We start from the raw sequence: 12,453 nt of genomic DNA, 5'->3' as shown, positions 1-12,453 counted from the left end.
TGTGATTCCCACCACTGATATTTAACCCACCTAAGACTCTTCATGTTTTTCATTAATGGTGAGCTCTTCATTAATCAATGAAAACTTTTCACCATGATTTTGTTCTGTGTAAGAGAGTTGCTTTTCACACTCATATTGTCAGAGCTTGTTTTGTGTCCTGATATCCCTCCTCTACTGCTATGAAGCTTCTAGGTCACTGCTTGGCAAAAGTAAGAATTTTAATAAATCTTTTTACAGATCCAAAGTATTCAGATTATCATCTGTAATAGTTTTACCCTTTGGAACATTTGATGGTTTTACACAAATGATATAGAATTGTATAATGCTGATGATTATTGCTTTAAATCTGATCTCCTTTTTCCTGACTCTCTTTTTCCTTAATTGCTCAAACTATTCTTATGATAAACTCTGATGTTAGGAACTGTTGTGTTTGGGAACATTGTAAATTATCTTCACCTGGTGTCCTTGAACACCAGAGTCTCATTTTACTAAGTGTCACAGGATTAGGAATGGATTAGAGACTGGAAGGGTATTTAAGCACTGATGTTTTGGTAAATTAATGGAGCACTTGGAGATCTCGATGGAGTATTTGTCTCCTGTCCCTCCCGCTCTGGCCTGGGGAAGACTGAGGGAGTACAGATAGGGACTCAACACTCTGAACCTGTGAATTCCTTGTGTCCTCAGTCACAAATCTTTTTTCTAACTGTGTGTGCTTCAGAGGAGTAGTTGTATTCTATGGAACAGTAACAATTATGTACTTGAAATCTAAATATACTTTTTTTATTCTGTATTAAAAATAAATGAACTCTTTATTTATAATTTGCTCATCTCTTTGAAAGTTAAAGAAGCTAATGCTGCCTTGAAAAAGAACATTGAAAAGTGATGAAAACTTCCTATTGTGCAATATATATTTTGAGTCAGATGAACAATAAGATGAAGAAGAAAAGATTTTCTCAGATCCTTGCATCCCTCTCAAACCTCATAAAAGGAATTATTCACACAAGATAAAAAAAATTAGCTCTCTCCAGGCTGTTGAGAACATGAAAACAAACTAGATTCAAACTCAATGAAGTAATAACAAAGAATTATTATCCCCTAGAATGCTGAATTAAAAACCCATCCTTAATTTCCTAGTTTGATCCAGGCTGTAGAGAAGCACAAATCAAACCACTTATTTCCAAAAGAACTCAATTCTGTCTCCCCTCCTGTATCTATTCTGTGAAGGTCCAAATGGAGAACATTTTTTTTCATCCTGTGATATATCACAAGCCTGAGTTTTTCCCATTTTTCCTCTCAATTTTAAATGAGAACTCTAAACAGACTCTAGAACAACACAAATGAGAAAAAGACAGAGTAAATCAATGTTTCAGGTCAAGATATCTTGGAGTCATTACACGGATGATCTGTCTCTCTTGGGCACTAGTATCATATGAGTAAAATAGGAGTTAAATGCAGTGTAGGTGGGAGAGCTGGAAAAGCAGCAGGGGCCACATTAGCCACAGAGCAGCTCAGGTATGGACTCAATGAGCCCATGGAGCAGCAGCAGGCCAAACAAGGACAAAACAAACAAGATACAAATAACATAGAAGAATTCTTACCCCCAACATGCTTAAATTCAAACCTCATCCCTAATTTCCTTGTATGGTCTAGACAGGGGGGCAGAAACCAGATGACTTATTTCGAAAGAACTCAGCTCTATCTTTTCCTTCTCTAGGTGTCTTCTGTGAAGATCCAAGCTTGGAAGACAAAGTGCAAGCCAAGGAAACAGATTGAATTGGTTTGGCTACCCTAATGCAGAGAACAAACTGGTGGCACCTGAAACACCATAAACAAGGGGTAAGCCAGGAAGCCTTGCAGGTCCCAGAACAAAGACCTTGGTGTTGTGTCTCCTTTGCCCTAGGAATAACTATCAAAATGACCACCCCCCCCAAAAAAAAAGTGTGAGCGATGAAAAGCCTCTATTCTGAGAGGGATATTAAAACCATCATCTCAAAAGAGGAAAGCAGTGACAAAATTCCTACATATGAACTCTCAAAAGAACTTTTGAATTGGTCTCTTGGAATACTTAAAAATATTTTACAAACCAAAGAAGAGGGGAAGAAGAAAAATGGAGTAAAGAAATGAGAGGCATGCAGGAGAATTATGCAAAATTGACTGAAGTAAAACTATGCCTTTGAAAGCAAAAATTACCAACTGGAAAAGAAACATACCTCATTTCAAAGCAAAACTAAGCCAAAAAAGCTAACTGAATAAAATAAAATCTTCAAAATTAGAATTGTTCAAATGGAACCTAAAGACACTATGAGACACTGAGATTCCATCAAACAATGTCAAAAGTTTGAAAAAAATAGAAGAAAATGTAGGGTACCTATTAGGAAAAATGACCAACCTTAAAAGTAGATCCAGAAGAGATAATTATGAATTATTTGACTGTCTAAATGTCATGATCAGAAAAGAATCTAAACAATACCATGCAGGAAATTATCATAAAAACTCCCTAATATCTTAGAACAAGAAGCTAAAATAATTCCTTTGATCCCTCCAGAAAGAGATCCCAGAAAACTCTAAGGCATATAGCCACATTTCAGAATTCTCAGGTAAAGGAAAAAATACTGCAAACCACCAAAAAAAGATGCAATTTAAATACCAGGAAACCAGTCAGGATTACACAGGAATTATCAATTTGATCATTAAAAAATATCCAAATTGATACTCTGGAGAGCAAATTATTACAACTAAAAATCAACTACTCTGCAAAATTCAACATTTTTTTAGGGAAAAAAATACATTTTCAATAAAGTAGAGGACTTTCAAATTTACCTGATAAAAAGACCAACACTGAACAGAAAATTTGTTCTTCAAATCTAAGACCCAGGATATGTGTAAAAAGGTAGACAGAAAGGAAAAACAAATTGTTACTTAAGACTAAGAGGAAAAACAGTGTCTGTAACTTGAGAACTGTATTTCTCTTAGGACAATTGAAAGCAATATAATTAGACAGAGCTTGTAGGTATTTCTATTGTAACATCTAAAGGGAGGATACTCAGAGGGTGTGAGTATACAGTAATTGTGATATGATGATATTTATGACTCTTGAGAATTTTATTTCTATCAGGACATATTGATTGATGGTGTAGGTATAGAAGTTATAGAACAAGAGGATTATACAGAGAGAAAGTGGAGTCATTAGAGGATAATTAGTATCACATTAAGAGGCACAAAATTTCTATTATAATAGAGGAAAAGTAGAAAGAATGTAAATACTGTGAAAGTCTTAATCTCAACAGATTCAGCTCAAAGAGGGAATAATATAAATTCTAAATTTGGTTCAGAAATTTATCTCACCTTACAGGAAATTAGGAGGGAACAGGGGAAAGGACTGTGAGGAAGGCAAAAGTAAAACACTGGTGAGGAGGGATAAGGGGGGAAGAAGAAGATAAGTACAAATGGGTGGAGAGAGAGAGGATGGAAGAAAGGAAACATTTCTGCAGAAATAAAACCAATGTGACCAAGATTAGAAGGAATGTAAAAAAATACTGAGAAACAATTTCACAGCTAATGTTTCTGTAAAAGCTAATGATGGGGCAGCTAGATAGTGCAGTGGATAGAGCACTGGCCCTGGAGTCAAGAGTACTTGAGTTCAAATCCAGCCTCATACACTTAATAATTACCTAGCTGTGTGGCCTTGGGCAAGCCACTTAACCCCATTTGCCTTGCAAAAACCTAAAAAAGAAGAAAGAATGATAGGACAGAATTTGGAATAGCCTGGAAAAACTTGCGTGAACTGATGCTTAATGTAGTGAGTAGAATCAGAACATTGCACACATTACCATCAATATTGTATGATGATCAAATATATGAATGCAACCTCCTTTCAGTAGTTCCAGTGATCAAGGAGAATCCAGAGACTTGTTATGAAAAATGCCATCCACACACAGAGAAAATACTATAGAATCTGAATGCTAATCAAAGCATACTATATTAAATCTTTTTTAAGGTACCTTTTTTAAACTTTTATATTGTTTCTTACAATTTTCCCCTTTAGCTCTATTTTTCCTTCACAATATTTCTAATATGAAAATACATTAAACATAATAGAACATGTCCACCTTACATCACTGCCTTGGGGAGGAAAAAAAGGAGAGGGTTGTAAAAAATGTGGAACTCAAAAGCTTGCTTAAGGATAAATGTAATTGGAAAAAAATAAAGGAGAAAAATAAATATATAAAGCATTTTGCTCATGTGTGCACACACACAAACACACACACATGGATGCAGACACACAAAGAATAAAAGTCGTTTCCCAATTTATAAATGGTCAAAGAGTATGAACAGGTAGTTTCCAGATGAAGAAATTAAAGTTATTTATAGTCACACCAGAAGTGCTCTAAGTCATTATCAATAAGAGAAATGTAAATTAAAACAACTTTGAGGTATCAACTCACACCTATTAGATTGACTATTAGGACAGAAAAGGGAGAGGAGAAATGTTGGGGAGAGGATGTAGGAAAACTGGGCCACTAATGCACTGCTGGTGGAGTTGTGAATGGATCCAACCATGCTGCAGAGCAATTTGGAAATACACTTAAACCACAATAAAACTCTACTTGCCATACTACTAGTAGGTTTTTATCACAAAGAAATCATAAAGGGAGGAAAAGACCCCTATATACAGGAATGTCCATAGCAGCTCCTTTTGTGGTAGCATATAACTGTAAGTTAAGGAGACATCTATCAATGGGGAAGTGACTGAAGCGGTTGTGTTGGAATATTATTGCTTTATGAAAAATGATGACCAAGCAGATTTCAGAGAAATCTGGAAAGATCCATATGAACTGAGGGTGAGTGAGGAAAAGAGATCCAACAAAACATTGGATATTTAGCATCATTGTGTGATAATGAACTATGATGAATTGACCTTTCTCAGCAATATATAGCAATCTTAGGCAATTTTAAAAGGCCTATGATGAAAACTGTCATTTACGTTAGGAGAAAGAATTGAGGAATCTGAATGCTGATGAAAACATACTATCTTCAGTTTTTAAAATTTGATTTTTGTTTTTTCTTTCTCATAGTTTTTCCCTTTTTGATTCTTCAAAACTTGAAACTTCACTAAAGTTAATTTTGAAGGTTGTCTTTATGGAAAATAAATTTTAAACAAGAAAAATGATTTTAAATGTATAGTATAAGATATAAAACTATTAAAAAGGGAACCTAGTACATTGAAATAGTATTTTAAAAAACTCCTAGAAGTCAGGTTAAGATTCCTACCCTAGATACAACCTAAATTCATATGCTGTGAGATTCATACATAAATTCTTTGCAGTGTTTATAATCTTGCACATCAAATGTCTCAATGCAATTTTTCATTAAAAAAAACAAAAAAGTTTGCATCTCTTTGAAGGGTACATCACTAATGACTCATACTCTTTATAAACTGCCACCATTTAAAACATGTTTATGGACAAATGAATGAGTACATGTATTATATGGCCCTATTAGAACATAAGTTCATTGTCAATTTTTTTAATCCTTTGAACTCATATCCTGTCATCCAGTACAGTGCATCAAACATACTAGATTTTTAATAAACACTTGTTGATACATGTCATTCTACTTGGATCATGTGGGCATGACTAAAGCAACATAACCTTGACATTAGTAAAGAGTTGAACATATTCTGAATTTACAAACATGAATTATTTATGATTGTAATTATCAAAGATAAAATTAGGGACAGAAATGACAGAGGCATTCCAGAAAAGAAGGAACAGGAAGAGTAGCCATGGGGAATCAATAGTCAATATAAAACCATCTGCACTAGGGTTTTGGGGACTAATTGATCCACATTAGGTCAATGAGCCAGGTTTTCTTTATGAATTGAAATTAATCCCTGACAATCTTCCACAAGAAAAAAAACTGCATGTAAAAAATAACAACTCATATATAAATTCACTTGGGGGCCAAAATGATACGGAAAGGATATTATAGTAATTAATCCCCAAAGTGTCTTTGCTCCCCTGTGAAAGTGGCCCCGTACTGGGATTTTTTTAGTGTTGTATGTGATACTGGAGACCCAAATTTTATCACACATGAGTTTTCAGACACTTCAGGAACAAGCAAAACTAAATCCATGAGGTTGGGTTATATGAGTACAGGGCACCAGTTTTTCTTCCATAGGTAAGTCACTCCCTGCATGATTTTGTTTCTTTTATTTCCTTCCTTACTCCATCTCCCTCTTTCTTCTCTTCCATTCTCCTTCCCTTTCTTGATTCTTTCCTTCTTCACTCCCAGTCTTTTTATCTCTCTCCTGCTTTCCCTCCCCTTTTTCTTCCTACTGCTCTTTATTTTTCCTTCTATCCTTTCCTTCCATTTTCTCCCTCCATTCTTTCTTTCTACCCTTCCCCCCTCTATTTTCTCTTTTTTTCTCCTCTCCCTTTTTCTATTCCTTCATCCCTTCTTTCTTTTTTTTTCCTTCCTTCCTTCTGTCTTTATTTTCTTCTTCCCAGAGTCTATGAAGGACATTTGATAAGTTAGAAGGAGGTACATTTCCTTCGAAAAGTAATAAATAATCAGTTTGGGGCATAGAGTCAGTTTAAAGGTAGAGGAAGTTAAGATCTTGAAAAACATATCTTGTGAATAGAATTAATGCAGTGGTAATTTTTAAGACTCAATTTCCCTCTTTTGCTCAGACTGAATGTGCTGTGATTGCTCATGATCCCAACATCCTTTCTTTGACCTGTTCCATTTCTGAGTGAAACTGTGTCATTTCTCATATTTTGGGGCTGTACCATGTTGGTACAAGATGGTGAAGTCATTAGTGATCAGCTATAATTTCACTCAATCTCAGAACTCCAGTCTCAGTCTTCTTAGTAGCAGGATCTCTAGGGGTACACTATGCCTGGCTATCCATTAAGTTAGGAAAATCCCCAAAACTAATCTTGCTTGACTACATTATGAGACTTAAAAATATGAATGGGGATGTCTGGATCATCACTGTATAGAATCAAAGGGTTTATGAGTACTAGACTAGTTAATAGTTCATATTTTTGTAGTAGCTTAAAATTGCATCTCTTAGTAATGACAAGGGATAAAGAATGAATTTAGACTAAATTGCAGCATGTTTGAAAATTTGGAGGGATTTTACAACAGAATCTGGCTAGTCAATACTGGTTGGCAATGAACTTTTATTGAACCACCCTCTTGCACATGTTAAAATTGGAAGTGTCAGCAAAGAATTGAACCTGGAAAAGCCCATAAAACACATATTGCTCAGCTGGTATTGGATACAACACCTAACTTTTGATAGCCCAGGTAATTCATGAGTTTGAAGAAATTTACTGAAAGGGAACTCAGTACCTTCCAGGGTGTTCTCATTTAGGGAAAGTGCTCTTTGTAAGGAAATATGACCTTATCTTTACTTGGAAATGAAATGTTTTTCTTTTTAACTCACACTTTTCCCTGCCAGAGTTAAACTCATTGAGGCTAAACAGAAAGTATCTAATCCCTAAAAAAAGAATGACTGGTGACAATCAAAGTTAGAATTGTTTAGTTATTTGTCAGTTTGCTTGCTTGCTTGTTTGTTTATTGCTTGAACTCCATTGAATTTCAAAAGTGTTTGGGAATGCTAACCTTTTAAAATGTTCTTAGGATATGAGTTTATCATCCAAGAAAGGTCGATTTCCTTTTTTTTGAAATATGCCTCCTATCATAAACTTTCATCAGTCTAACTTTGAAATTTCCATAGCAGTTATCTATAAGGGTTGTTGTGAGGACCAAGTAATATTTAATATTATTCAATATTATAAAATTATTTAATAATTTATCAATAACATTTTAAAAGATTAATATTTAATTATATTAATATTTAAATAAGACTTCAGTATAGTGTCTAGAACATGATAGCTATTTAATAATTGTTTTTCTTCCTTCTAGCAAGTACAATTTAAATAAAATACCAAATATGCTTTTATAAAGTCTGATGGAAATAGTTTCCACTGTAGACCCTAAGTACCCCAGCCCATCACATTTCTAATTGATCTTCTTTTCTGTCATTTCTTTACATCGATTCAAAATATTCTCCACTCCCAAAATCATTCCTGAGATTCTTTCACCCATATAGCCTTTCCCTGAAGAATTTCAGTGAGTTTTGAATAACTTTTAGTTACTGAAAGGTAACTTTTAGTTACTGAAAAACTTTCAGCCTATGAAGATAGACTTATATTTTTGAGTATTGCTTTGCCTTTAATAGTATCATTAGTACTCATTACTCTCATGTCTATTCTAATGGGCCAAAAAGAAGTAGTCTGTCCTCTCAGGACTCATTTGGATGCCTATTTTATTTCAATCAGTATTAAACAGCCTAGTGTTGCTACATAAGGGTTAATTATTATTAGCAATGATTAATGATATAGTCATCTAATAATTTACATTGATCCAGTTTATTCACTTAAAAATAGTATAAGAATTAATATATATATATTAAATAATTAACATAAAGGATAATGAGAAAAATTCTTTGTAATAATAGTCCTCAAACTGTAAATTCTCTGTTCATCATTTATTTACCAGTTATGAAGTTCCCTTTTGGAACCACAGTAATGCTGACAATGTTATCTTGATTGTGTTTTGCTTGATTACTATGGCCAAATGTGCATGGGTGGGAAGCTTTGGCATGATATGGAAAGTCCCTTAATTTCTTTTTGTATTTGCAGACCACTTCCTCTAGCCTATCTTATGAACTCCTGGCAGAGATGAACCATGTTTTGCCCAATTCGTGATCACCATGCTGATATATATTTTAGGACCCTCCTGGAGAGTCAAAAGCAACGTCTGCCAAACAAAAAGAGACTGTATTTTACTTTGTCTCTTCTGTGTGTATGGATACCAAGTCCTTTTAAAGTTAGGCCTTGGGGATGAGAGAACATTTCACATTATGAGCAAATTATGAGATCTACTTCTTTAGGGGAGCCACAGGGTAACTAGGTGGCTCAGTGGATAGAGCACTAGCCCTGGAGTCAGGAGGAACTGAATTCAAATCCAGCCTCAGACATATAATAATTGCCTAGCTCTGTGAGACCTTGGACTAGCCACTTAACCCCATTGCCTTAAATAAAAAAAAAGATAAAAAAATGGAAAAATAGAGTAGGCCGGGTCCCTTTAATAAAGTAGCATTGGCTTAGAACTCTGATTAAATTTGTTTTATATTAATATGGACTTTTGTGACCTGACAAGTGATAATCCTTGTAATAGTTAAACACAGTTGTTTTACTCCCACTTAATTAAAAGTCTTTTCTTCACCAGTTTAATCATTTTCCATTCCATTCGATAATCTTTATGCAATAAAATTCAGTTTCTCTGGTCATCAATGTTATTTTAGAGATCATCAACTTGTTTCCTTAACTTCTGTGACTAAAACTTTGAGGTTTGATCAGGGAAGAGGAGAATGATATTAGTACCCTCTTGACATTAAGCATAGTGATTGCAGTTATTCAGTCTAATATTGGATGTAATTTTGGTAATTCTATGCAATTAATATTTGCTACTAAACAATCTACAAGTCTGTCAATGTTTTATTTTTTCTCCCAATGAACCAATTGTCTCAAAACAGAATTGTTAAAGATTCTGAAAAGTAACCCAATTTTCTCAGAAAATAGAAAGTTACCAGTTCCATAAACATGATTTTATTATCTGTTCTCTGTGAGACAGTTTAAAGTGAAAGAGAGAAATGAAAATGAAAAGGCAGCTCCCACTCGTAAGATACGTCAAATGACAAAACAAGCAAACAACTAGGTAAAAACAATTTTAATGTAAACTGAATATGAGTCAGTCGGCAGAGGGAAGACACTAGTTTGAACAGAAAGGGAGAAATTTTTCCTCTAAAACTTGTGTAGTCTTTATGAAATATTCACTGATTATTTTCTGTGAATTCAACACTTTTTTAGAGAGACAATCAGGGTTGAGTGACTTGCTTGGGTCACACAGTTAATGTCAAAGGCCTGAGATCCCATTTAAATTGGACCATCCTTACTCCAGGGCCAGTGCTCTATCCACTCTTTCCTCTGGTTGACTCTGACCTTAATAATTCTCTAAATACTATGTGAGTGGTACCAAGGAAATATAAGACCAAGACTTTTGAAACATGCAATTATTTATTTTAACTAAAGGAATAAAACCTAAGGAACTCACCATGTATTTAGTCAAATGACTCTTTTAAAAAAAATGAGGAACCTGAGTCCCATGGAAGTTGCACTAAGGTCACCTAACTAGCTTATTAAAAGATTAGAATGTGAACTCAGACTACAGTGTTGAAGTTTAATCTGTTTAGAAAAGCTACCATGATTGAAATAATTTTGACTTTTCCCCCAAAGAATTTTTGCAAGCTAGTTCTTTTGTATCATTAAACATAGTTCAGAATTTAAGTAAAATATCTCTCCAAGTCAAAGACAGGTTGCTCCGAACAGCCAACAGTATCAAATTAATAAATTCCAGGACATTATTATCTATTTGGAGTGTCAGATCTAGGGAACTTAAGTTCTCTAAACAATTTTTTTTTCATTTATTCCTATTACAGATGAAACCAACAGAATAAATGATTCCAGGAAACCTCTCTCATGTGAATGCATTTGTTCTTATTGGAGTCTCAGAACGACCGGAGCTTCAAGTTCCTCTCTTCTTCATCTTCTTAGCAATCTATGGAGTGACAGTGACAGGAAATGTGGGAATCATCACACTCACTAGTATAGATTCTAAACTTCAAACTCCCATGTACTTTTTCTTAAGACACCTGGCTATCATCAATCTGGGTAATTCCACTGTCATTGCTCCCCAGATGCTGGTCAATTTTTTGGTGGAAAAGAAAACCATTTCTTACTATGGGTGTGCTGCCCAATTAGGAGGCTTCTTAGTCTTCATTGTTGCTGAGATTTTCATGTTGGCGGCAATGGCCTATGACCGCTATGTGGCTATTTGCAATCCCCTACTGTACATGGTTGTGGTGTCAAGGAAGATTTGCTTCCTACTCGTTGTCCTTACATACATCTACAGTTTAATAACAGCATTGACTGTCACCTCCTGTGTTTTCTCTATGTCTTATTGTTCTTCCAATGTCATCAATCATTTTTATTGTGACAATGTCCCTTTGTTAGCATTATCCTGCTCTGACACCTACATCCCAGAAAAAGCAGTCTTTACTTTTTCAGGGACTAATCTCTTCTTTTCCATGATCATTGTAATTGTGTCCTATTTCTACATCATCCTGGCCATCCTGAGGATACGTTCAGCAGAAGGAAGGAAGAAAGCCTTTTCCACCTGTGCTTCCCATATGATGGCTGTCACTGTTTTCTATGGCACTCTCCTTTTCATGTACCTGCAGCCCCGTACTAACCATTCCTTAGATACTGATAAAATGGCTTCAGTATTTTATACATTAGTGATCCCTATGCTGAATCCTATGATCTATAGCCTGAGGAACAAGGATGTGAAAGAGGCTCTGAAGAGAACCCTCACTAACCTCTGTCAAACATTTAAACGCCTGTAAATTTAAGAAAATATGAATTTATGAATATCCAAATAAACTGTGAGATTTATAAGCATAGGTAAGGGTTGCCATTTAATAGGACTCAGCAGTAAATAGCTAGAAATATGAAAACTAGATAGGGATAAATGGGTTAAAGAATTAAAATTAAAAAAGGAAGTCAAACTGAAATCAAGGTCCCTAATGATACATATAAAGTTAAAAACCACATATCAGCATTATTTTTATTATATTTTTATCCTTTGTTATATACTTCCCAATTATTTTTAGTCAATTCAAAGTGGGATTCTTATTTGCCATCCATGATAACAGTCTTGAAGAAAGATAATAGTAGAAAGGTAAATTAGGAAGGAAAAAATAAGTTTAGAGGTCAAAAGTAGACAAGGTCCTGGAATTAAGTAAAATTAGATAGAATTTATGTGGAAACCATAAAATGGAGGACCAAAAATTGCATCTAAACCTCTTACTTCCTACTGAAGGGTAGTCATAAGACTAAGCAGCATTGCCATGGAGGAATGGGAGCTGTGTATTTATTCTCATCACAGTATAGGTGATAGTCAAATTCTCCTACCTTCACATATACTACAATAAGAATAAATTCAAAGCTCTGTTCTGCATTAATTGTTGGAAAAACTACCAAAAAAGATACAAAGAAATTATGTTATTCTTTAGTTGGGAAAATATATGCAAACCACTATGTACAAACCAGTTATGAACAAGAAAAATGTAGACAATCAACAAAGTAAAGGTTAGGAAGTGAGGTGCAAATTATGATATAACTGAATGAATATGAAATTATCATGAACTTATTGAGAGCAGATACTCCATCACCTTACACATTCTTCTGGTGGATTACCTCCACTTCAGCTAATTCAATGTTTTGTGGTCATTAGCTAAGGGTCAGACAGGATAGATGA

General features: G+C 34.6%; 1 protein-coding gene across 1 annotated transcript; it reads left to right on the top strand.

Annotated features, from left to right (window-relative positions):
• Window positions 1-10,591: 10,591 nt before the first annotated feature.
• Window positions 10,592-11,539, top strand: LOC141516839 (olfactory receptor 8J2-like). Its single transcript, XM_074227806.1, has one exon. The coding sequence runs from the start codon at window positions 10,592-10,594 to the stop codon at window positions 11,537-11,539; it is 948 nt and encodes a 315-aa protein (XP_074083907.1).
• The last annotated feature ends 914 nt before the right edge of the window (window positions 11,540-12,453 follow it).

The sequence above is a fragment of the Macrotis lagotis genome, chromosome 3 (genome assembly GCF_037893015.1).
Source record: "Macrotis lagotis isolate mMagLag1 chromosome 3, bilby.v1.9.chrom.fasta, whole genome shotgun sequence".
In the NCBI taxonomy this organism is placed as follows: Eukaryota; Metazoa; Chordata; class Mammalia; order Peramelemorphia; family Peramelidae; genus Macrotis; species Macrotis lagotis.
Note: the sequence above shows the minus strand (reverse complement) of the source record. Positions and strands in the feature narration are given on the sequence as shown.